The 27,743-nt window shown below is 34.5% G+C and overlaps 1 protein-coding gene across 26 annotated transcripts in view; it reads left to right on the top strand.

Annotated features, from left to right (window-relative positions):
• The window catches only part of RIMS1 (regulating synaptic membrane exocytosis 1), a 477,727-nt gene that overhangs the window by 62,208 nt on the left and 387,776 nt on the right, over positions 1–27,743 (top strand). For all 26 annotated transcript variants that reach the window (XM_041766486.1, XM_041766386.1, XM_041766468.1 and 23 more), the window contains exon 2: positions 21,069–21,149. In XM_041766486.1, coding sequence (XP_041622420.1) covers positions 21,069–21,149 — 81 coding nt within the window. The remainder of the gene's footprint in view (positions 1–21,068; positions 21,150–27,743) is intronic.

Raw genomic sequence — 27,743 nt, 5'->3', positions numbered from 1 at the left:
TTTTCTAGTGTACATTTTAAATGAGTGAATTTTATTGTATATATATCGTATCTCAGTGTAAAAAAAAGTTAAGGAAGTAGTTATGGTGGAAACCTCTAGGTAGAAGGAACATCAGAGACCAGTTAAGAATTCAATCCAGAAAAGCATTCTAGAAAGGAGAGACCAGTAACATGGATTTTGAATGAATGTTTGGCCTCCCTGATAGTGGACATGTGGACATTTGAGTCTACTGTTAGGTTTTGATGATAGTGAATTAAGTCAAAATGTGAGTGAAAAAAACAACCTCTTAGAAAGCCTGCAGTTGCAAATTTATTAGAATAATTTTAGAAGCCTCTTCCATAATTTGTTATGAATGTTTGAGAACTATGATTTGTCCAAGAGTTTCAAGATTTATTTAAAAAAAACTTGCTATCTAAGCTTTCCTCCAAAAACATTTTTTTCCTACTAAGACAGTTTCTACTTTTAAAGCCAGTTTTAAGTGCTATCGTCTGATGCATTTCTATCCAAAGTGATGAAATTATACAAACTTCCTCCTTAAAAAAAAAAAAAAAGAAGAAATAAAACTCAAAAGTAAGGGATGCCTGAAGCATACTTTTTATACATGCTTGTTTTTCATGGTTACATATTTTATTGAACTGCCTTTACAAAGAAAGCCAGAAGTCTAGATAATATTTAAAATGCAGAAACATACTGTAAATAGCTGTAAAAGTTGGCATTTCATTTTTTTCTTAAAATTAGCTTGCAAAAAATCAAATATACTTTTGGTTGGGTGACTGTGGTAAGATTGGAAGACATGGGAAATCAAAATAAGCATGAATGGAGATTAGGATGCTGTTTTTGTATTTTGTTCCTTATCCTGATTTGTGATGGATTATTTAGATCATTTTTTTGGCAGATTGATAACGTGGTAAATGGAGTCTTTTTTTCCTTTTTTTTAAAGATTTTATTTATTTATTCATGAGAGATATAGAAAGAGAGACAGAGACATAGGCAGAGGGAGAAATAGGCTCCATGCCCAATGTGGAACTTGATTCCGGAACTCTGGGATCATACCCTGAGCCAAAGGCAGACGCTCAACCACTGAGCCACCCAGGTGTCCCTGGAATCTTTTTCCTACTTAAGTCATAGTCAGTTTCAACTTGACTATTATATTATATATTAGATCTCCCTTATTTTAGAAGATTGTTTGTTTCCTTGCCTCAGAACCACCTGTCGTTGACCACATAATATAACCATGTTAGTAATGATGAAATTTATTCAGCTATATTCTTAAGTACAACAAATAATTTTGGAATGCCTGTGTTTCCATATTAAAAGTAGGGTAAAAGAATACATTGTTAAGCAATACTGTACAATTTGATAATGCTTGAGTGTCTTCAATGCATTTTATACACATTACTTCATTTGTTACTGCTAAGAGCTCTCTTAGATGGGGTCAAGAAATATGTTATTAAGCTCACTGTGTTGGACCATATTAAGTAGCAAGTTGTTTACCTAACATTTTCTAGACAAAAAGTAGCAAGCCAAGCCTCAAACTCAATTCTAATTCTTTGTCCTGCTACTCTACCTTACCATCATTCTAAGAGGATACTCTTGCTTCCTAGTAAGATGAAAATGGGCAATTGGATTTGGTATGTAGTTGTTATGTTTTCCATTGAGGTCTTGTAGGGTGAGATCAGATGAAGGTCTGCATTGATGGTCACATGGCAGTTCCATCATGTCCAAGCCTGACCTTGACTTACATGGAATAATGATAATGTATATAGTGTTACATACTATTATGTGGGGTTGGTGGGAAATCTATATGGGATGATTTATAAAATTCCAGGAAAAGCATTATGATGCTACCAGGTTGTCTTCTAAAATTCTCTAGTAACTCCATCCTTTTAGTGAATATACTAAAAAGTTCGTTGCATACCTTCCTATGCAACATAGCCATTATCTATACTGAATAAAATTTCCAACACATTTATTCAGCAAATGTGCATTGCTCAATCATGTGCCAGACCCCAGTAACTAGAGGTACAGGAATGATTAAAATGAACAAAGTCCTGGCCTTCACAGAGATTTTGATTGTTCTCATCAATTTTATTATGAATTAGCTTCAGCTCAAATCTGGACATTTTTGAAGACATTGGAAAAGCATAGTGTATAAGGAGTTGATGGGGGAAGATGGGGTCTCATTCTTAGAGAAGAGGCCTAGGAAATACCTGGACACCTGGAACTTGAGTATTATGAAAACATGGTAGGCAAAGTTTGACCTGCTATAATGGGAAAAGAAGTCTTTCTTGAAACTGTATACATGAATTCTCTCATGGGGCCTAGCAGTCATTCTGGAGGCAAGAGGAGAAATTAGCCATAAAACTCTCAGTGCATCAGCATGCATCAGCTTAAATATTATCTAGACTTCTTTCAGATATTTGTGAAAGGGCTAGAACGTCTCAGCCAATATCAGCTAAGTGTGTTGATGCTTCTTTGGGTTAGCTGGGTAGACGTAACTAACCTAGGCTGGGCTTGACAAGACATTGGCCTCAAGCTACAGGTTGGGTCCAAATTTGCTTCATGTGTTTCATGGTGATGGCAATTCAAGAGGGCAAACCTCAGTGTACAAATGCATGAGCACATTTCAAGCTTTCTCATTATATCTCCTCAATCTGCCAACATCCTATTGCCAAAGCCAGTCACATGGCAAAGCCTAAACCAGGGACAAGAAATACACATAGGTTACCATGATGCTAAAGCAAGTGGGATAGCTCAACTCAGTAAATATAATTGGAGAAATGGTATAGGATATAGGAGTGAGGGAATGAATATATTTTTAGCAGTAATTTAAACAACCACAGAGTAGAAAGGAATTTTAAGGGCAGGGAATCCACTGATGTAAAATTGTCTATGAAAGCATGTTAACATTCTGACTTCTCATTAGTTTTTCCATTATTTCATACCCTCTCATTACTACTATTCTTTTTCCTCTCAAAGTTAGGGTTTTTTTTTCCCCGTTAATATAATAGCATTCTTACCTCCAGAATAAAAGTACATGGAAATAGCTTACTTTAGTGACTTCAGGCTGACTCTTCTGGATTCTCAAACCTTTTAGGGCTTAGTTTTCAATGAGGAAGAAAACCAAAGTAAATACACCTGCTCTTCTGTTGGGACCATTGAGTTGCAGTAGCTCTAATAAGGATATAAGAATTACAGTTTTGAGGCTATCCTCAACCAAATGGACTGAAGTTATAGGAATATGCTTTTAACCATATTGTTTTTGGAATCAAGCTGTTTGTGCTTATAGAAGATAGAAACTATTTATGCTATAGAAGATACAGACTAAAGTCTTAAACTGTTTATGCTTGGAAGTAGTGACCTTCACTTAAATATGCATTTTATACAGTAATAACAATTGATGTGCTTTTCATGACTTTTTGCATTTTTCAGTATTTTTCTAATAAAAATAATTTTTAAAACCTTTTGGCATAAGATTTTTCTCTTAGAAATTGTAACTAATGTTCAGAATTTCTTAGAAAATAAATGTCATAAGGCATATGGCATAAGATATATTTTCAGTTCTACATGAAATGTAGACAGTCTTTCAAAATACCAATTTTAGGATTTTTTTTCCAGCCATAAATGCTAGTCCTGTTCTTAAGTAATGTTTTGTGTGAAATAGGAAGCAAATTTACCTTTTAAATAATCTACATATAATTTGTGACAGGTAGTGTTTTAAACATATGGTATTATGGTTTGTCCTTTTCCTGAACTCTATTTTAAAAGCTCCTATAAGTCCTTCATGTATGTGTAATAATTCAAATTGATTAAAAATATTCCTATATAAAATAAATTTCTTAGCTTTAACTGTGTTTATATTTATCCTTCTGATTCTGACAAGGTATAAAGGAATAAATTGTTCACTTGAAAAAGTATATTAATTGTTTGATTTCCATAGTGTTTTAGTGGAATTATTGTTTTCTGGAGCACATTAAATTATATTCTACTTGCACAAGAGATGACATATCCTTAAATTATGAGACTTTTGCCTTATTTCTTTGAGCCATCAGTTATTTTTCTTATTTCTTTTTTTACTTTTTAAAAATATATAATTTACATAAAATAAAATGTACAGATCTGAAGTGTTCATTTTGATTAATACTGACAATTGTATATACTTATGTCATCAGATCTTAAAACCGGGTATAAAACATTCCCACTATCCCCCTCCAGGCCCTCCCTACCCAGAGGCAACCACTTTCTGATTTTTGTCACCATTGATTACTTTTATCTTTTCTTGAACTTTATAAAAATTGAATCATGGAGTAAGAACTCTATGTCTGGTTTCTTTGCTCAACAAAATATTTCTGAGATTCACTTATTCACTCATATCTGTTGCACATATCAGGAGTACATTCCATTGTATGAATATAGCATGATTCTTTTCAGACACCTGGGTTTCCAGTTTAGATTATGACTTTGAATATTCTTGTAAAAGTAATTTTGTAGACCCAAGTTTTCATTCTTTTGAGTAAATACCTAGGAATAGATCTCTGGCTCATAGAATACGTTGCTTTTTTTTTTTTTTAAAGTTGATTTATAAGAATACTTTATATATTCTGGATATAAGCCCTATATATGTATGTATATGTAAGGTATATATGATATATAATGTAAATGTTTTCTATCAGTGTGACTTGCATATTATTTTAATAGTGTCACTGGGGGCAAAATTTCCTATTTTGATGAAGTCAAATATTTAAATTTTTATCATTGGTGAAGGATCAGTGAGTTTTAACTACATAGTACAAAACCTAAAATATTATTTCCAAAAGAAGAGGATCATTTTCAGTTACATAGAAATAAAATTATGGGCAATTTGGATAGACAAGGACAATCCTGTTAATGTCACATCTTTTTAGTTGATTTGCTACTTACTTTTGTTCATAAGAGATAAAAATAGAAAATTTTTCAATAAGGTAACTACAGGGTTTTAGAAAAAGTGTCTTATTACTTCTAGAAATTTCTCTATAGGCAAAATAAGCTGTATAATTATTTGCTTGAAAAATGACTATTTAAAATGTGTTTATGAACAATGAAAATATTAGGAATTTTTTCTATTTCCTCTTTACTATTAGGGTGACAGATATAGTCTACTTACTGCAATGATTACATTTTTATTCCTCACACCTCTAACATGGGAATTTCAAAGAAGTACATTAGGATTTGTATGCCTTTTTAGTTATTTACCTTGAAGTTTACATAAATATATTGATTGTTGCCAGTGTGAAAAATCAACCAGTCAACAAACAAAAACTCTAGGCTTTACACAAAGAATTATTAGTGTAAGTCAAAATCTGTGCCTTTCATAAGTTTATATTGGATGCTAGTCATGAAAGAATTTATTAAGTGCCTCATGTGGGTTATCTCTCTGTAAAATTAGTACATGGAATGGAGAAAAGTATGTACCCTTAAACTGTATTCTCACCTGGAAGATGAACCTACTAAGAGTTGTATGATATGTTCAATGGACCAAAATATGAGGTACTTGCCTATGTGCAGGTAAATGTAGTCATGCTTTTAGAATGAGAAGTGGCCAATTAAAAATGTTTCCTATTGGGATCCCTGGGTGGCGCAGCGGTTTGGCACCTGCCTCTGGCCCAGGGCGCGATCCTGGAGGCCCGGGATCGAATCCCACGTCGGGCTCCCGGTGCATGGAGCCTGCTTCTCCCTCTGCCTGTGTCTCTGCCTCTCTCTCTCTCTCTGTGACTATCATAAATAAATAAAAAAAAAATTAAAAAATGTTTCCTATTGAAGTAAAGTGCCATATTTGCTATTATCATTTGAAATAATTTACCAAGCATCAATTATATCCTTTGGAGAATGAATATTTCTCATGTTGCAATTACTGTCATTTCATCATTTCCCAAACTGAATGGTATTCCTTGGGAAATGCTACATAGTATGCTTCTGTCTTAGATGTGAAAAATGAACACTATCATTTTGAAGAATCTGAAAATCTATTTAGTAAAAAAAAAAAACCCTGCTTAACCTGTTTAATTTAATGTTTCCCAAATTTATTTGACCATGAAACCATTTTATTTCTGTGTCATAACACTTACTTAATTCCTATGGAATGTTTCCGTCAAACATTCTTTCTGAATTGTTAACTTTGTATAACATTTCAATTTTAGTGAAATGCCATTATCATCATAATTATGTGTGTGTGTGTGTGTGTGTGTGTGTATTTATTTGTAAGTGTCAGGGCATACTCATAAGGCATATTAAATTTTGATTCTTTAATTTTTTCTTAAGAGATAAAGTTTTAACCTTTTTCTTTTTGTGATCCTGTTTTGCTTTTCTCAAGAGGATTTCAACATAAATAAGTAATAAAATAGAAATTTAGACTTATAACCAAGAAAAAGGTAAAATTATAAACATGGTTACCATGTCAACAGTGTTGTTATGATAAACTTTAAGTGTTTCTCTGAACTTCTTGGAACCTTGACCAAAAGAAATCATGATAGGTATTTGTAGTAAACAAAGAATGACATTTTTCTTGGTACTAAGTTTTGAAAACTAAGTTTGTGGAATGGGTGTGAAGTGTTTTTTTTTTTTTTTTAAGATTTTATTTAATCATGGGAGACACAGAGAGAGAGAGAGGCAGAGACAGGCAGAGGGAGAAGCAGGCTCCACGCAGGGAGCCCAATGCGGGACTCAATCCCAGAACCCCAGGATCACACCCTGGGCCAAAGACAGGCGCTAAATTGCTGAGCCACCCAGGGTTCCCAGATGTGAAGTACTTTTTTTGAGAGTGCAAGAGAGCAAGAGAGCATGAGTGGGGGCAGGGGGCAGAGAGAATCTTAAATAGGCTCCATGCTCAGGGCAGATCCAGACTTGGGGCTCGATCTTGCAACCCTGAGATCATGACCTGAGCCCAAGTCAAGAGTTGGGCACTTAACCTACTGAGCCGCCCAGGCACTATGGATGTGGAATTTTATAGAAAGGATTCAAATTGATGTAGTAGACAGTGACCTCACCAGTAATTTCTACTAAAGGCAGATACCGACCTCATACCGTTATTTCTTGTATCAACTGGTCATAAAAACTGAAGGCATAACATTAAAATGCAGTCAGGAATAGCTATTTTATGAGGGACCATGATAATGTGGTCCAAGTTATTGAGACTTCTTGTGGTTCCTCAAAGGAAAGGACTCAGACTGTCCCTTGGAGTGAATGAATGGCTTATTCTTCATCAGCAGTTCCCAAACAGCTGCCTGGACATAGAGTCACTCAGGGTAGCTAATCATTTGAAAAATCCAGGGCCCAAACTCCAACTCTGCAGGTCTGGGCAAGCACCCAAAAACTTTGTCCCTCTTAAAACCTCTTTAGGTAATTCTGATGCATGACCATGTTTGGGAGCAACTCATTGATGATTTCCCTTGAATATCATTTCTATGAGTTTGCCTTTTTATATGATTTGGCTATTAGGCCATTAGAGTTTGTGTTCCTTCCTGTAGATCTAGAGTGGAAACACTGCACAAACAAATGGAGTTAACTTTTAAGAGAGTTGTTAACCGAACAAGTGCAGCCACAGAATACATGCCAAATGAGAGATGATTGAGGGGCTAATAAAGAGAAGTGAAGTAAGGGTAAAGGGACACAGGACCACTGAATCAAATATATGAGGAGATGATCTCTGTTAAAGGCCACGAACTTGTTCCATACAGCTTTTCAAGGGCTGAGTTAGGACTGTTGTGTGAAAGTTACATCTAGGTAAATTTCAGTAGATATTTAAAAAAGGATATTGCAACAGTCAGAAATGTTTAACAATAGAATTAGCTATCCCAAGGCTAGTGAAATCTCTGTGGCTTTAGATTTTCTATAGCAGAAGCACAAATGCCATAAAAGTTAGTAACTCGAGAGGTGCCCAGGTGGTGCAGTAGGTTAAGTATCTGACTCTTGATTTCAGCTCCGGTCATGATTTCAGGGTCATGAGTTGGAGCCCCCTGGCAGGCTCCATCCCCTGAGTGGGGCTTCATGCTCTGCAAGGAGTTTACTTGAGATTCTTTCCTCCCCCCGCCCCTCCCACTTGTGATGTCTTGCTTTCTCTCAAAATAAATAAATATATATATTTTTAAAGTTAGTGACTTGAATGGAAGGAGTGACAAATTTCAGTCTTAGAGTTTGAAAACCTCTATTTTTTTTAAAAAAAATTCATGCATCTATAAGTAAGAGGTATGTATCAAATCAATTCCAGGAGTGACTAGCTAAAACTCTGGAAGTGATGCTGAAGAGTGAGATGAAGGTTAGTTATATATGATAATGTAATTAAAATTATTTTAAATCTTTGCGAACACTGTGACATTATACAATACATATATATTAAGAGTATAATAGAGTCTTAGTGTTTTAAAATTTTTTATTTGAGTACAGTCGACATACAATGTTACATTAGTTTCAGGTATACTACTTAGTGATTTGACAAGTTTATACATTATGCTTTATTCACCACAATGATACTGTATTCCTAATGCTCTGCTTTTTATTCCTATGAGTTACTCATTACATAACTGAAGGCTTCTATCTCCCTCTTCCCATTACCCATTTTGCCCAACCCACCACCTCCTTCCCCTCTGACAACCATCAGTTTGCTCTCTGTATATAGTTCTGATTCTGGATTTTGTTTGTTTATTCATTTTCCACTCATAAGTGGAATCAAATGGTATTTGTTTTTCTCAGTCTGACTTACTTCACTTAGCATAATAGCCCCCTCAGGTTCATCCATTTGCCTCAGATGGCATCATCTCATCCTTTGTAGGGCTGTGTAATATTCCACCCTATATATGTATATGTAAGGATATTATATATGTATATATGTATGTATATGTATGTACATATACATATACAAATGACCGACTTGATTTCAGGTTGTCACACACACACACACACACACACACACACACACACACCACATTTTCCTTATCCATTACTTTATTGGTGGATACTTACGTTGCTTCCATGTCTTGGCTATTGTAAATAATATTATAATAAATATAGGTGTGCATATATCTCTTCAAATTAGTGTTTTCATTTTCCCTGGGTAAATACACAGTAGTGGAATTATAGGATCATATGGCATTCCTATTTTTTATTTTTTGAGGAACCTCCATACACAGTGCCATACCAATTCATATTCCCACCAACAGTCTGCAAGGGCTTCTTTTTCTTGGCATCCTCACTAACACTCGTTGTTTCTTGTCTTCTTGATTCTAACCATTCAGGCACGAGGTGATATCTCATTGTGCTTTTGATTTGCAGTTTTCTGATAATTAGTGATGTTGAGCATCTTTCATGTGTTTGCTGGCCATCAGTATGTCTCCTTTGGAAAAATATCTATTCAAATCCTCTGCCCGTGTTTTAATTGGACCATTCAGGGTTTTTTGCCATTGAGTTATATAAGTTTTTTATACATCTGAGGATATTAACCTCTTATCAGATATATCATTTCCAAATATTTTCTCCCATTTAGTAGGTTGTCTTTTTGTTTTATTGATGGTTACCTTTGCTATCTAAAAGCTTTTTATTTTGGTGTGGTCTCAATTATTACTTTTGCTTTTATTTCCTTTGCCTAAGGGAGGCATCTCTAGAAAAATGTTGCTATGGTTGATGTTAGAGAAATAACTGCTTGTATTCTGTTCTAGGATTTTTATTGTTTCAGATCTAACATTTACATTTTTAATCTGTTTTGAGTTTATTTTCGTGTATAGTGTTAGTAAGTAGCCCAGTTTCATTCTTTTACATGTAGCTGATTACAGACTAGAGTTTTATTCTTCAAAATAAAAATATTCGTATTTAGCATTTTGGGGAGAAGTCATCCTTTATTGCATTATTAATCTATATTTCTATACTTATATTTTTATACTTATATATATATTGCATTATTAATCTATATTTCTATACTTATATTTTTATACTTATATATATTGCATTATTAATCTATATTTCTATACTTATATTTTTACCTACATTTGAAGATAATTTTTTATATTATCATGAGGGATGATTTCAGCAATTTCAAGGAAATAAAATAGTATTCAAATAGAGTTCAATTTGTGGAACTAATACTGTTGCAACTTACATATAACAGGGCTTTGTAAATGCTATCTTGAGTAGTTATTTTCTCTGCTTAGCACATGGAGCTGTCAGGATCACATGAGTTAATGTATATAAAGAGCTGAAAAGAGTCCATGTAATGCACAATTAATGTCAGTTATTATTATTACCATCATTATTGATGAACAGACTGACTTAATTTCAGGTTGTGATCATAGCATATGTCATAGTGTATGGCACAGAGCAGGTGTCCTATAAGTGTTTGTTCATTGATCCCAGAGATGTTGTAATCATTAGGGCTTTCCAACTGGGGCTTTGGAATGTGCCTCCATTTCACATCCTATTTTTACAGCAGACATTTATTGAACTTCTTCCTAGTAGTTAAGCTGCAGCTATTAGATAAAGTCTCTCTCTCCTATATAAGGACCATTTTTTAGAATGGTGAAGGGTTAATGAGAGTCCTTAAGCTAGAGGCTTCCTGAAGTTTAGGACATTTCAGTTGAATTTTGAAAGAACTAAAAGATAATGGAGAGGGAAAAGGAGGCAGATAATTTTAAGTAAGAAAAATGACATATGGAATGGAGATGAAAATGACAAAATGATGTTCTAAAAATTTGAGGTAGATATACCTGACTTGGGAAATGGGTTGTATTAGGAAATAAGAAGAGATTAGTGAATGAGGGCATCTGTCAAAGAAATACCCTGTAACTGGATAGCTGTATATGCATTTGATAGGGTGGGGAATGCAAGCTGTTTTGCAGAATCTGTGAATAGGAGAAAATGGAACTTGAGGAATACTACTCCAGCAGTTCATTCAAGAGAGAAAATGAATTTGGAAGTAGTATACAAAATAGGAATGGGCAATTTTAAGAGATCCTTCAAAGGAATAGTCAGAGGACTTAATAATGATTTATTGTCCATTAGGGAGAGTGAGATTTCATAGTGGCATCAAGATTGTGAACATCAGTGATAGAAGTTTGATTAACTCCTACATTGAATTTGAGAGGTGTTTAAGTTTGAGAGGAGAAGGAAGATTGAGTTTAGTAATTTTAATTGGCTTAAGCTCATTTCTTAGGAGAATATTTAAGTAGATATAGATTTAAGACCTGATAGATAATGGGGGTAAAGCTTGGAAATAACAATTCGTGAACCATCAGCCCATTTGAAGCCATAAGAATGTCAGTCCTACCAAGTCAAGAAAGAGAGCAGAGCACTTAGAGAATGTTTACCCTTGTCAATGAGGAGTGAGAAGTCATATTCACTAGATTATCTTTCCAAATATCATACCTTTCATCAGTATTGTGGCCTCTTGACAAAGTAAAGACATTTTTATTTATAATAAAAAATGAATAGTATATATTTATGCACAAGTAATAGTCCACATACAACATATGTTCATATCTGGCTCCATTTTCTGTCTAAATTTCTAGACAGGTGAATCAGTTGAGAAAATAGTTACAACTAATTAAAAGCAATGCCTGAAATATTTCATTAATCCTTTCCCAAGTTTCATTTTCCCAATTTATTTTATTTATTTAAATCCATTTAAATACCACCAAGGAACCATTATGGACCTCCTAGTAGATATTATTTAGCTATCTGGCTCTCAGATGAGAAAAGAGAATGAATGCTTGTGGAGAAAAGGCATACTTAGATACATAGAACTAACCTAAAATCATTCAAAGAGCTATGGTTTTGTGTTACAAATAAAGAGCAGAAAAATTGTAAGTTATAAAAAAAGCTCTGGAAATACCATTTATCTCTCTCTACTACCAAATTGCATTCTTTACTCTGGATATTTAGACTGTAGATAACCATTACCTGACAACTATCTGTTACTCTTCTACGGCATTGAAATGTGGCAAGGATATGAGTGTGAGGGATTAAAATTTGAAATAATCAGTTGTGTGTCTCTTGCTAAAACTTGAATGACAATGAAATAATTTATTTGGTCAAAACAAAGTACTTCACAAATATCAGAGACTTTTGAAATGATGAATTGACTCTCCTAAGAAGAAATTGGTATTTCACAAATGTGTACCTTGGATAGTGCCAGGTGCCATGACTAATGGCATATGGAATTCTTAGCATAGCTCCTAGCCTACTGTAGGCACTCAGAAATTTTAGCTGATATTATTCGCTGTTATTTTTCTGTTTTGTGATTATATAGTTTTCATATCTAAATGTGTTTACATTTCTTGAAATTCATCTTGTTTTGCTGAATTGCTTTTTTGAATTAATCAAGACAATTTTTAGTTTATGTTCTCTCTGAGAGTGCTACTATACCCGCTAACTTGGTGTTATTGTTGACTAAACAGTCTCTCTCATCTCATTCAAGTCAGTAATCCTTAAGATGGAGAGACCACTCAGCGAGGCTTGGGACAGAGCCAGCAGTTCAGACTAGTAGTTGTTGGTTGGGCTGTCAGACATGAAAGTTAGTTGTGAGAGGTATTAGGACCTCTATTAATGAAATTGAACTAAAAGCTGTAAACAGTTTTCTCTTTAGGATAACTTCATGTTAGTTCTAGGATTACCCCCACAATACTATGATTCTTACTCACTTTGAGACCAATATGCTTTCTTTCATGGAAAAGAAATGGGTGAGAGTTTTGTTTGTGAAACTGGAGCCCATGGGGATGTGCTATACACAGAATCACTGTCATGAGCGCCAGAAAAACAAAACAGGCTGAATTTACTGATCTAAACTATGTTTCTTCCCTCACTAGAGAAAATTAGATATTATTTAACTTTTGTAATGTTCTAATTTGCTGTGGTTTATCATTCCCAGGTGAGTTTTTGTTGCTGTTGTCATAATTTCATTTTTGTTTTTTTAATTCACTGTAAGTCTGAAAGACTAAGTCCTCTGAGCGGGCTTCAGATGTGTTTCCCTAAATAGCTTGAACAGAGCTGGGTTAGTGAGGAAGAGAGAGTTAGCAACATCACAGACTTTGCCACACCCAAATCTGCTCAGGCTACTTACTGAGGGAAGCTGAATGCTCAAGCAGAAGCAAAAAGAGGTCCTCTATGCTTGTACTCAACAAGCAAAAGAGGAAACTGCCCTCTTATTCTTGCTTTTGAGACATGATAATCCTTGTCACTAGTGAAAATAAATTCTTACTGGATGATGATTGGAAGAAGAGAGCTCCCTTAGATATTCCCGACTACTCCAGGCACAGGAAAGAGTGGGGAGATTTTAAGAACTTTCTGCCTCAAAGGAGCTGAATTAGAAATATGAGAAGAGGTGGAGAGAGAGTTTTTTGTTCTCCAAAACCTTTCCAAAACGAATCTCATTGGGCAGCCCCGGTGGCGCAGCGGTTTAGTGCCGCCTGCAGCCCCGGGCGTGATCCTGGAGACACGGGATGAGTTCCACATCGGGCGCCCTGCATGGGGCCTGCTTTTCCCTCTGCCTGTGTCTCTGCCTCTCTCTCTCTCTCTCTCTCTCTCTGTCTCTCTCTGTCTCTCTCTCTCTCTCTCTCTCGCTCTGTCTCTCATGAATAAATAAAAAATAAAATCTTTAAAACAAAAAACAAAAAAACCAAAATGAATCTCATTGAACATTATCCTGCAAGTTTCTTTTTTGGAGAAAATGGAAATGGCAGTTATGGTCAAATGAAAGATGAGATTTTAGGGACAAATCCCCTACCTGTTTGTTTTATGCCATCCCTCTCTATCTTCCCAGCAACTCTGCTTTCTCACTAGATTCTATCCTTTTTCCTCTTCCCCGCCTCCTCTACACCTCTCTCCTTGTGCCTTGAACTTCTCCTTTTTCTCGGGGCCAATTCCCTTGCTTACAATCTTGCCTGTAACTATAAAAAGGCTTTCTTCCCTCATCACTCCTTTTTCAAATCAGTTTTTGTTTCCATTTTCACTAATTGACTCCATTTTTTCTCTCTCTCCACTTTCACATCACCTCTTGTCCCACCGACCCACCATAATTCCCCTTGTATCCCATCTCTTTTTACTCCTGGGGAGTTCAAAATGTGTTTTCAGGGCTTATCCTTGATACCTCTGCTACACTGGCCATATTAATTGCTTCCTCCCTCTCTAAATACCTTACTTCTTACTAGATGAGTTTTCCCTCGTCTGTGGAATGAACAGAAATTCTCTCTTGCAGGTTTAGTGGTAGGAAATTTCTGCTACTTTTGATTTTTCTAAAGTTGTGTTGTTTTGCAGGCAGCAGGTGGCTTTTGGAGAAGGTACACAGGTTAGTAAGTAGAAGAATGTAAATGGGACAGTGTTTGGGGGATGGCAGCCTATATAAATCCATAGATATGCATAATATTTCAAGAATTGGTGAATGGAAAAAGAAACTAATTATGTTAACAGAAAATAGTAGCTTGGATAAAAAGGGGTTGATTGGTCATATTGCCAAAATTTTGGAAACCATAACAGGAAACAAAATTAGCCTGTTAGCATTTTGGAGACATTAAGGGCTAATAAATGGAGTAGGTTTGAATAATTCAGAAGACCTGGACTTGATTTTTTACCTATCATTTTCTTTTTTATCAGTCTTTGAAAAATCTGTTTCTCTAAAATTTAGAATTGCTCACTAATCTCTGTAGTGAATCTTCATCTTGTTATCACCTTTATTTTAGAATCCTATACTTTTTTGTCTGGTTTTGTGAATAACTTCCTGGCCTCTTCAGGGGAGGTTCAGCAACCCACATCAGTCATTGTGAAAAATGGCCAGCTGGCTTCCCTTTTCATATAATTAGGAACCTACTTCGCCTGTCCTCTATGTCTTTTTTAAAATAAAAATTAATGTAGCTTCTGAGGGTTCCCTGAATGCACATCAGAGGTATAACAGGCCCTGATGATTTGTGATTAGTACATCTGGATTTTCAAAATACCAACGTTCACTCTCTCCTACTGGTGTAGAATTTTTACCATTCCATCTTCATCTTATGGGTAACAGTCATCATACTCATTTGTTCATGGTTAAATTAACATGAATATGCAATTTTTTAAAAGTCACTTTTTAAAGTAATATTTTTCATCTTTTTTTTTCTTTTTCGTATTTGTGAGTGGAAATGAGATCACTTTTGAAGGCCTCCTTTAAAAATATATTTGAAGAGATTTTTATCAATTGTATGATGTTTGTCCTGAAAATATTTTTTAAAAATAATCTTTTTAGCTTCCTTGATTCTTTTTCTTATATAGGCTTTTATTATAGGCCAGATGGCTTGTCTTGCATATCACATTCCATAGTGTTGCCATTGGTCTTAAGGTCATTTTACATTTCTAATTTAACCAACCTGACCCAGTGTGTTAATGTCAGGAGTCTGCTTGCAGTGATAGAAAGGACATCAACTTTGATTCCAAATAGACCTTGATACAAATCTTGCCTTCTTAAAATATCAATATTTGCCATTATATTAAAAAATGATCTCTTAGATGTGTATTCTTCATCTGTCAAATGGGACAATCATATCTTCTTTCAGAGTAGATATCTTGAAGATTGAAGAAGATATGCTATGTATATTTGGTACATAATAAGTATTAAATGAACAAAAGTACTTCTTATTTTCCTATATGTTTAGAAATATCAGGAGAAAAAGGGATTTTCTCTTTACAATTATTGAATTACCTCATATACAATTATATTAGAGTTTTATTTGATAAAATATCAGCACATGACATCTTAAATGGTATCTTGCTGGTTCAACCAATGACTTGACATTAGTCTTCTCCACTAAATACGTCATATGCTGAGAAATACCTTTTTATTGTTCAGAAAGAAAATGAAACTTCGTCAAACCATATAAAAATGCATTTAGTGAAATTATTCAAGTCACAAAACTTGTTGGCCATAAATCAGTTTATATTTTGTAAATATTTTATAGAAATATGCTGTAATCTTGCAAAAAGTGTTTACCTAGAATCTATTCTGAATCACTATGTTTTAGAGTGTTAAAATTACTCAAGCTTGAAATCCACAGCTTTTGTCCTTTTTATCTTATCCATTCGTTTAACAAATATGTATTAAGTGACTAGTATGTCAGACATTATTCTAGGTTCTTGAATATGTGTTAGTGAACCAAAGAGACTGAGATCCTTCCTGTTGAGCAGTTCATACTTCAGCAGTGGGAGGCAGGAAACTTTAGTAAGTAGTAGAGCAAATTAAAAGGGCATTGAACATATAGGAATATGGTGGCTATGGGAAAGCAGATTATAGTGGTAAGTAAAATAATCAGAATGGGAGTTTTCAGAAATTGGCATCTAAGCAAAGCCTTAAAAGAAGTAAAGGAGTTAGTCATAACTAATATCAGGAAAGAACATTCCAGACAGAAGGAAAGGTTGGTTGATGAAAAGAACCCCAAGTAAAATTAGGGCTGGTTTATTTGAGGAAAACCAGAAAGGAAGCCAGGGTGACTGGAGCAGAATTAGCAAAGAAGGAAGGAGTAGGGAACAAAGAATAGTAGGAGATGAACTCTAGAGTTATGGGAGGCCAGATTATATTTTGAAGACTCTGGCAATTTATTTGTGAGTGAAATAAGTAAACTGGAGAACTATGCAGAATTTTGAGCACAGCAATCATGATCTGATTTATCTTTTAGAAGAGTCTGGCTGTTGAGTTGAGAATAGACTAGAGGAGGGAAGGCAAGGGTAAATGCTGGGCAACCAGTTAAAAGTCTTGTGGAAATCCAAGTAAATAGTGATAATGTCTCAAGACAAGATGGTAATAATCGAGGAAGTAAAAAAAGGATTAGACTCTAGATAAATTTTGAAAGTAGAACCATTTTATGAATTGGATGCAAGTGTAAGAAAAAAGGAGAAAAGTCTAAAGTTTTTGGCCTGAACAGCTAGAGAAATGTATTTGCAATCAGCCAAGATGGAAGATGGCTGCTGGGGAATCCTTGTTTCTTTCTATCTATCTAACTCTCTCTCTCTCTCTTTTTTTTTTTTTTTTTTTTTGAGAGTGAGAGAGAGAGAGCATGTGAGAGGTGGGGCAGAAGGAGAAGGAGAGATTTCTTTTTTTTTTCTTTTTTTTTTTTTTGAAGGAGAGATTTCTAAGCAGACTTCAACTGAGCAAAGAGCCTATGTGGGGCTCAGTTCACCACCATGAGATCATGACCTGAGCCAAAATCAAGAGTCAAATGCTCAACCAACTGAGCCACCCAAGTGCCATTCTAAATATTTTTAATTAGTGATCTGCAAATTAGAAAATTGTGTATTTTAAAATTTTTTTCATTTTCTCAATCTTAGGTTATTTTAACTGTCTCTAAAATTTCCTATGACAAATGCAGACTAGTACAATAACACTCGGGGAATAAGCACAAATACGCTTTTTCTCCAGACACTATTTGAATGTACTTATCTCCATTGATGATAGGAGTAAAATTCAAAAACCAAGAGACAGAGAACAGAAATGTAAACATGTCATGTCTATTTGACAGCTTAGTGCACAGTATATAGTTTCCTGACATTAGTCATGAAAGATAAAACAATTTAGATAAAGTTCAAATTGAGATAAAGTTTCATAAAATAGTGTTTTGTTTTGTGTTTTGCAGGTGGGTCAAGGGGAGTGGGTAGTTATTATAGGAACCAAAATAGAAGCTCAAAAGAGAGAAAGTAATTATGTGAATTGTGTTTTTTGAAGGCATTTAGGATTTTTAACTTACATACTCTAAGTATCTGGAAACACATTTAGTTCCTGCTTGGAAAGATGAAAGTCTAACCATAACCTCATTGACAGGCTTGTGGCAGTTTGAGTTTCTCCTGTGTGTCTGTGCACGGAAGAGTAGAAGTGGTTGAGTGGGCAGTTGGCAGCCATTCATCGCATTGATTGCAGTCATTCATAAAACCCAGCAGTGCTGAGGGTGGAGTCAGGAGGAACGTTCCCCTGTGGTGGTTGCAGAATGTCTCATTTGCATAAATCTGCAGTAATGCTTGAGTAATGAGAGGATGCTCACTTGCAGTTTGAAGACTGTTAAGAGTCCACATCTGATAAATCCTTGAGGAATTAAGATGTTGCAAAGAATAAGAGGTCAAACCCCTTGAACTGCTAGTCTCTTGATCCATAGTAATTCTGGGAAGTCAGCACTTTGGCAGTGTTTGTGGCCTCCTTATGTCTGGCTGAAGGAATGAATCATATGTAGAGGAAGACACTTAATGGCTACAATAGCTACAACATATTGAAATACTGTATTTCTTAAGTATGAGGGGTCTATGTGATTCAAGTTTAATGCATGGGAGATAATAGAAGGCACTGGTGCTGAACAATTTCTGCTTATCAGAACTGTCAAAACTATTACAGCTTATCCCTCCAAATGTAATATGCCAGACACAACACAATCCAATTATAATTTTAAAGAAATGTTAATCAACACAAGCTAACACAAATCTTGAGTGTATTATATATATATATTTTATATCTTATGTAACTATATGAGCGTAGGGGTTTTTAAAAATCTTTTCTTTCTTATATCTAGAGGAAATTTCAGCTAAAAAGAAGTCAAATTAGAAAATGTAGGAATATATATATATACCATAGTTTAGAGTCCCATCAAATTGGTTGAATCCAAAACAAATAGTTTTTACGCTGAAAACACAGATTCAGTAGCCAGCTGTATGTATCACTGTAGTCTTGTAATCAGAATATATGTTAGTATGAAAAATGTTACCTGCTTTTTAAAAATTAAAGTATATTAAGTATATCTCAAATTATATTTATTTTTTAAAGGTTTTATTTGTTAATTTGAGAAAGAGCAAGTGCGAGTGTGAGAGAGAGAGCAGGAGCAGAGGGGCAGGGGGAAAGGGAGAAGCAGGCTCCCTGCTGTGCAGGGAGCCTGATGTGAGGTTCAGTCTGAGGACCCTGGAATCACCATCTGAGCCAAAGTCAGACACTTAACTGACTGAGCCATCCAGATGCCAAAAATTATACTTAAGTTCATTGTAAATACTACATTTTTTGAATATTGATGTATCTGTTTTCATTATCTAGTACATAAAGTTCAGAAATTCAAATAAAGTTTTTATTTGAAAGATTCTATAGTTGTGCAGACAGAAGCAGTGTGTCAGCTGTTATACTTTTACACCAAAAGCACTGGGCACTTGAGATTAGATGAGAGTTTTCTTACATAGACGTAGTCTTTCACTTAGGGAAACAGTTTGCTTAGAAGTCTACCTTTAGTGCTGGCTGATAATCCACATTTATTAGAAAAGAGTTACTTAAAAGCTTATCTAAGTAAAACTGTAATTAAAATGGCTGATTTATTTTAAAGCTATGTATAAGTTCCTGAAACTTTAGGGGAAAAAAAGAAATAAACTAAGACAGAAGGTTGCATATGGTTTCCCATAGATATAATTCTTCAAAATGTTTTCCAAAGTTGGTGATATTTCCAATATTTTAACGAACCAGTGCATGTAGATTTAATATGCTAAATGTACTATTTTTAGTTGAGTGGGAATTGTTAAAGATTTTCCAGTGCTATGAAATATAACTTCCTTGTACTTTGGATAAGTTAGACCAACATTTCAGAGCTCAGAAATCCCAGAACATTATTTTGCTCTAATGAGTGCCTTCTTAGTTACTGACTTAACCCTTGATGCCTGAGTGGCTTTCTCCTTCCATGAAATGAAACAAGAACAGAAGGCCTTGTGTTCCTGTGGATGTCTTTGACTTCCATCTCTTGACCAGTCCATTAAGAGTTTAACATTAGTTCTTGACAAATGCTACATTTCTGTACTTTGATCCTCCAAGTATATCAAGTCTTTGAAATGATACCATTTTCTTTTCTCGTTACATTACATATTGATTTCTAAGTCTTAGCTGACCTTGTTTGGAATGAGCAGTATGTGTGTGTGCACGTTTCTGTGCGTTGTGTCCATGTGTCCTTGTATCATTTCTTTCAGAAGTGGAGAATTTTGCCATGCAGCTTTTAGCTCTGGGAAAACAATATATCTGCCACTGCCTCACCAGTGATCCACTTCTGGAATAACATGACTGGTTTTAAATATTAGTAGTCTAGTCGAACATCCCAGAAGCCTCCATGGAAGTTGTAAGAACCAGATTCATGTTTGAGAATGCTGGGTCCTAAGGGGCTTTTCCATGTTACAAAGTCTAAGATGTGGGGTCTCAGCTTTGTAACCAAGGGTTTCCCTATTCAAAGCAATATTTTTTAAAGCTCTTGAAATGAAGGCATATCTGAGCCATCCAAGTACAGCCTTAGGTGGGGGTGTTTTTTAATTTCTGCCAATGAATCTCTTCAATGCTCGGCATGCCCTGTGAACACAAGGGTAAGAGTATCCTCTGCTGCCCTTTGGAGCTCTGTTATACTGTCTATCCTCTGCATTTAGTTAGCCTATAATGGGGGATTTAAGACACAAAATCCTTTTGCTATTTTTTTCACCTTGTGGAGGTATTTTCTCTATTTATTTTACATATACACACATACAAACACACACACAAATACCTTATATATGAACATTTCCTTCTAATTCTTTCTCTTTTCTTAACTTGAAGGGGTTTTGAACATGGAGAATGTCTTCAGGCCTGTTATATCTCTTTTTGCATAAAGCAAAAAACATGTGTGGTAATGAATGGCATGAAATAAGTCCGTATCTTTTAGTAAAATAGCCAAAGCCACAGAAAATCCTGCCCATCTTTTAACATATCAGTGCAACAGTTGTTCATATTTTTAAGCTTTCAGATGTTATCACATGATGAAGCCAAAGCTTTCAGTAGCATTTCTTCTATGGGGAAAACTGCTGACAATCATTTTATTGGTGCTAAAAGGAAAATCAAATTAAGAAGCTAGAACAGATTTTATTTGGGTATAATTGAGCTCTTGGAAGTCTAAGTCAAAAATATCCAACTCTAAGGGCTTTTCCAGGGCCTCCAGGTTAAGATGAAAGGGGCTTACAAAGATTTTCCATTAGACTGTGTTTTCAGTACCATGTTTAATTTCTAGATATGTTCTACCCTTTTTATAATTAATAGTGCGTTGTGCTGTCTATCATGCGCCCAGGTGTGTTGTCAGGGACATGGCGAAGCCTGCTGCCTGCAAAACACCAAGAAATGCTGAAAACCAGCCCCACCAACCTTCACCGTGAGTATGGCATTAGTTTTATTGACTGAAAATGTCGTCTCTTACACAGATCACTGGTTACAGATATATTAATTCACGTTGCATGTCGGAGTAGATACTCTGATTGCTCATGTATGTGTAATAAAAAGGCTACTATTTAATCAGATAAAATTATCTGGAAACATGAGCTCTGTATTAAGTATCTTTGTTAAATGAAGTTTCTAATGCCATATTGGAAGCATAAAACTAATTAGAGGAAAGGGACACATTTTTAGGGCTCTAGGGAGGCAGAAATTCTGTGCCTTATGGATTTGGAATGTACGTGGGCTGCAGCCTAAGACTTTAGGGTAAGGCAAGGTAAAGAGAGGGGGGTGTGTAAGTAAGAGAAGTGCAGAGGTAGTCCATTACCCACCCTCACCATATCATTTAAAGGTACGGACAATCGAAAAGAGTGAATTGCCCATCTAGTTTCATTTTTATTATTGCAACCTCAAGTGTAGATACTAGTGAAGAGTTAAACACTAACATAACGGGGAAGCAAGAAGTAGAAAAGAAACCAAATAAGTAAATTCCAAGTTGTGAATATGGATTTTGATGAGATAAAATGTCAATAGTTTTAAAATTCTGCAGAGTACAGGATATATTCAATCTTCTGACAAGAACTATGGTCTTAATAAGAAAAATTAAACATTCCCTTAAAATGTCTCAGTAGCAGCAATACTCGGCATAATCATTACAGCCAAGTAGTTACTACTGGGAAATGTCTCCTTCCAAGGTTTTTATCAAACACCTCTGAAGAAATGTGTCTTAAGAGTGATTTTCTATAGATTTTTTTAGTTGAGAATTCTTTGAAGTATACCAAAATAAAGTGATAAAATTGTAAAATGTGAGAAGAAAAGTAAATTTTTATAATTCTTCTACTATGACAAGTTTTTATTAGCATTGGCAAAGACCAAAATTAAATAAGGCATTAAATCCTTATATTTTGTATATTGCAGTCAGTCACAAATCATTTAAAATTATGTTTTAGGAAACAAAATTTTGGTAAATACATTTCAAGAGGCTCAATACATCAGTTATAGATTTTATCTCAGACTTTAAGTATACTTGAATATCATCTTCTACATTTTATCAGTATTTTTCAAGGAATAAAAATAATTTTTATTTACACATAGTAAAAAATGACTTCTAATTACATTGACAAAAGTACAAAGTTGGAAGAAGTATTCTAAATGGTGTTGCCATATTTTTTTTTCTATAAATGTTCTTGCTCTAAAGCCATTTTTCTGATAATTGAACTTTCCTTCATAGTTCATGGAAAACTTATCATCTCTACTTCTTATGTTCTAGGCATTACAAGACATTTTGTTTTGTATTAGGATTATATTAGGATTCAATCTATTTCTGGGAAAGTTCTTTAGGGAATTAATATTGATTTTAAAATGTTGTATTCCACATATTGAGGTTCCATTTTAATTGGTCTCACTTGATCTAATGTCCATTTTAAATTGGAGTTATTAGATATGGAACAGCCATTGTCATCCTTCCCAACAAGACTTTAGATCACCTTTCTTTATTATATTTTTTACATTCCATAAGATGTAAGAGTTGTAGAAATATGTTGTAATTTACCTTGTACCTAGTGGAGCTTTCCTGGTAGCCCCTCTGAGTATAGTGGCCTAGAGGAAGCAACTATAGTTCTTTTGGAGCCTCTATTCTGACCACCTCTTTGCTCACCTAAACTTTTTGCATTAAAATAGTGAACCTCTCTTTAGGTGAATTCAAGTATTTAAAGTTTGCAATTTTTTCCTTATCCTGCTGATTCTCTATATATTGTGTTTGTAATTTGAGCTCTCCTTATCCATATATGTGTCTTTCTAGGTTGATAAGAGAAAGGCAATAATAAATTGCTGGCTGCTCAGAATTTTAGATTTGTGAGTTATAAACCATGAGTTGGTCTGAATATCAATAAAGGCTACTTTTTTGCTTTTTAAATTTTGAATGGAATGTAAGAGATTAGAAAATCCAAGAAAGAATGTATCCCAGCTTAATATTGTGGGATGAATTTAAGTTTCTGTGTATGACAACTAGGTAAAAATATAAAATTTAATAAACACTATATTTAGTTATAAGGATGTCCTAATGGCTTTTAATTAGGAGGGTAGCATAGATTTGCATTATATATATGTGTGTGTAGGTATATAAAATATGTATTACTTACTTTGACAGAAGTGGGGAAAATGGACGAAGAATGTGATGTGGGCAAAACTAGGGACAAGCAAATCAATTAATAGACTATTGTAATAGTCAAAAGAAAGACGATAATGTCTTATAGGAGTAGCAGAGGGTAGGAAGGAAACATTTCAGGAGCTGAGTAAGGAGTCACATTGGCAGTGCTTGATTGTCAATTGAATATGATTTGTAAGGAAAGAGTTTAGGGAGACTATCATATCATTGTTTGATAATTAAGGACCTGACAGAAAAAGTGGAATTAAAGAACCAAACTAGGTCTAGGTAGGTAAGCAGTGAGGAGTTTGCATTTTGATATAATGATTTTGTGGTACCTGTGCATTATCCTAGGGTACAGGTCCAAGAAATAGTTGGGTATATGAAACTGAAACACTCAGTTAACTGGGACAGGAGATGACATCACTAAAAGATATATAGTTAGAAAAAGGTAATAGAGTCCTAGGTAAAAATCAATGCATAATGAATAGGCAAAAGAAAAGGATCCCCTGACTCAGCTGAGAAATAATAATTTAAAACATAGAAGAACCAAAAGCCAAGGTAATGGAGGGGCTCAAGAGGTATCTCCAATAGTATCAAATGCAGCAGAGAATCAATGAATAACTTCAGAGATAAAAAATGTCCTTAGGATCTGGCCATTTGGAAGTCATTGGTGGCATTTGTCATAGCAGTTTAAATATATAAGTGGGTGGAAATATTCTATTTTGATAGTTGTGAGGAGAAAATGACAAGTCAGGAAAAGGAAATAGTGATTGTATATGACTTTTAAAAAGGCTTGACTGTGTGGGTGTGGAAAAGAGAGAGAGAGTGGTAGGTAGACAGGAAGTAGGGCAACTATACTTATGTTACTTGGTACATTCTACTTGCAAGTCTAGATTGATGAATACACATGTCAATAAACTTTATATTTTTGATAATTGTGTATATAAACTATCCAAGGATATCCAATATAATTGGATATATATATACACAATTGATAATTGTGTATATAAACTATCCAAGGATTCTTTTTCAGTTATTATTAAAATGTCACTTAGTCGTATTTTAGACATGCTGCATAAGTTGTCATCACTTAAAGTAATAAAGTGCAATATGTTAAAAAATTATTTATTCTGTTTGGGGTTGATGTGGGTCAAGGAAGGATATACCAAGCCTGCAATAGGTAATACAAGTTTTGAAAGGAGAATAGTTCGATAGGTAGGCAGTTTTGGAATACAGTCTTCCGGGAGAGAACAATTGTCCTGAGTCCCAAAACATCAGGTTGTGCTGGGGCAATTTAAAACATGTTCTCATTGTTGGAGCCTGAGAACATGTGTATGTGTATTTGTGTGCTGTGTGGTCATATGGGTGGGTAGAAGTTCATGTGTGTGGGGGTGAGTGTGAGCATGTATGTGAAAGAGAGAGAAAGACAGGAGGTAGGAAGTGCTGCATCAGAATCTTTGAAGAACAGGACGTTTGTCTAATTTGGAGAAAGTATATAATTAATTGTGCCTTGTCTTAGGTTTTATTTTTAATACTCTGTTTTTTTTTTTTTAATACTCTGTTTTGAAATTTGACATACCATTATGGGTTTTTGAGTTTTTCAGAGTGATTTTGGATTTAAAAAGTCTGAGAGATTCTTGTCTATTCAGCAGTATCAGTCTTAGTTCTTAACAGGGATGAGTAGGAGAGGTAAGAGATAGGGTAGATTTGAGAAAATTTCCCAGGTGGTATAATTAGAGTATAGTGATTCATTAGATATAGTAATAAAGCAAAAATGAGGGGAGATAACTCACTTTATCTCAAGAGATTTAGTGAATGTGATAAAATCAAGAGAGTTAATTTAGGCATGAAAGCAAGTTTAGATTTAGCATTAGATTTATGTATTAATGGCCAAAGGTATCTCCATTTGAAACATCCAGAAGATATTTGGCTCTCCATATCTCAAACTCAGGAGAGGGTTAGATGAGATGTGCTAATTTGTAAGTAGTTGCTTTATAATAAAAGCCATTAGGACAAATGAAATAGCATGGGGAGAAAATATAGAGTTGGAAGGAAAAACTGGAAAAGGCAGTGTAGAGGGTATCATCTGTATTGCAACAAAGAGCAGAGGAATTAAGTAAATTATGCAAGATCATGAAAAAACAAACTGGTCCCAGTTTTCCTGGAACTATCCATGTTTCAGTATTGCAAGTCACATGTCTTGGGAATCCAATTCCCTGCACCGTCCTGGAAAAATTGGGATGATTAGTCATACTAGAATGGGTGAAGTTGGAATTTGAAAGTAAAAATCCAGAAAATGAATGTATAACTGAAGAAAAAATATATTTATACAATGTTTGTATTACTGTGGAAGGTGACATTATCAGGAAAAAATTGAATCCAGAGGTATATGTATCGTTATTCAGTCTTTCTTGGTTTTCTTTGTTTTTGTTGCTGATTGCCTGCTTTTTAAAATGAACATGTAATTCACATGCCATATGTACAATTCACCTTTCATGGAGTACAATTTAGTGTTTCTCACAAAATTATGCAACTATCACTGCTTTATAACTTCAGAACATGATGATCACCCCAAAAAAGAAACCTACTACCCATTAGCAGTCATTCATTCCCCTAGTCTCCTCAAACCCAGTTCATAGCAACCACTAATTTACTCTTTCTCTATGGATTTGCCTTTTCTGGACATTTCACATAAATCGAATCATGGAATATATGGACTATTTATGTCTGGTTTTATCATTTAGCATAATATTTCAAGGTTTACCCATGTTACACATCTATCAATACTTCATCCCTTTTATTTCCAAATAATATTCTTTTGTACGTATATACCACTTTTTTGTTTACCCATCATCCATGAGTTACGTGGACATTTGGATTGTTTCTAGTATTTAAGCTATTGTGTAAAAAGCTGCTTTTAACATTTATATACATTTTTTGAGTGAATATATGTCTTCAGTTCTTTTGAGTATAAACCTAAGAATGCAATTGCTGGGTCATTATAGCAACTATATGTTTACATTTTTTTAGGAACAGTCAAACTGTATCTTAAAGCAGCTGCACCATTTTACATTCCTACCAGCAATGTAAAAGGATTCCAATTTTGCTACATCCTTGCCAACGCTTGGGATTGTTAGTATTTTTTGTTAGCCATTCTTGTGGGTATGAAGCACGTGAATGGCTATTTCATTGTGGTTTTGATTTGATTTCTGTAGTGAATAATGATGTTGAGCATCTTTTCCATGTACTCATTGGTTATTTATATATGGCTTCTTTGGAGAAATGTTGACCAGAATCTTTTGTCCATTTTTAATTTGGTTACTTTTTATTATTGTTGAGTTGTAAGAATTCTTTATATGTAATGGATACTATATCCTTGTCAGAGAAATGATTTGCAAATATTTGCTCCCATATAGTGAATTATCTTTTCATTTTCTTGATAGTACCTTGAAGCACAAGTTTTTAATTTTGATGAAGTTTTTTTTTGTTGTTTTTTTCTTTTGGTTACTTGTGCTTTTTTCTTTTGGTTACTTGTGCTTTTGATGTCATATCTAAGAAACTATTGTGAAATCCAAGGTCACAAGGATTTACCTCTGGATTTTCTTCCAGGAGTTTTATAGGTTTAGTTCTTATATTTAGGTCTTTAATCCATTTTGAGTTACTCTTTGTATATGGTGTGAGGTAGAGGCCCAATTTCATTCTTTTGCGTGTTGGAATCTAGTTGTCAAAAAGTGGTAACAAAAAAAAAAAGTGGTAACAGCAGATCTCTATCTTGCTCCTCATCTAGGAAGAAAGCTTTCAGTCTTTCTCCATTAAATACGATGTTTGTTGTGGAGTTCCAGTAGTTGTTTTATTTTTCCTCAGGTTTAAGATGTTTCTTTCTAGCATGTTGAGTGTTCATATCATGGAAGTATGTTGGATTTTCTCAGATGCTTTTTCTGTACCTATTGAGATGGTAATGCCCTTTTTGTCCATTATTTAATTAACATGGTGTACTGCTTTGATTGATTTTCATATGCTGAACCAATCTTGTATTCCTGGGATAAATCCCACTTGGTTATCCATTTTATATGTTTCTTTATTTGATTTGCTATTATTTTTGAGGAGATATACACACACACACACACACACACACATATATATATATATATATATATATATATATATATATATATATTTATAAGTGGCATTAGTCTGTGGTTTCCCTGTGATTTCTTTGATTTTGGTATCAGGGTAATTTTGGCCTCATAGAATGAATCTGGAAGTATTCTCTACTATTCTATTTAGGAAGAATTAGTTAAAGATTACTATAATTTTTTTTCAGATGTTTGGTAGAATTTACCAATGAAGCCATCAGCTTCTTTGTGGGAAGCTATTTGATTACTT

Source organism: Vulpes lagopus, chromosome 1, assembly GCF_018345385.1.
Source record: "Vulpes lagopus strain Blue_001 chromosome 1, ASM1834538v1, whole genome shotgun sequence".
NCBI classification, from domain to species: Eukaryota; Metazoa; Chordata; class Mammalia; order Carnivora; family Canidae; genus Vulpes; species Vulpes lagopus.
Note: the sequence above shows the minus strand (reverse complement) of the source record. Positions and strands in the feature narration are given on the sequence as shown.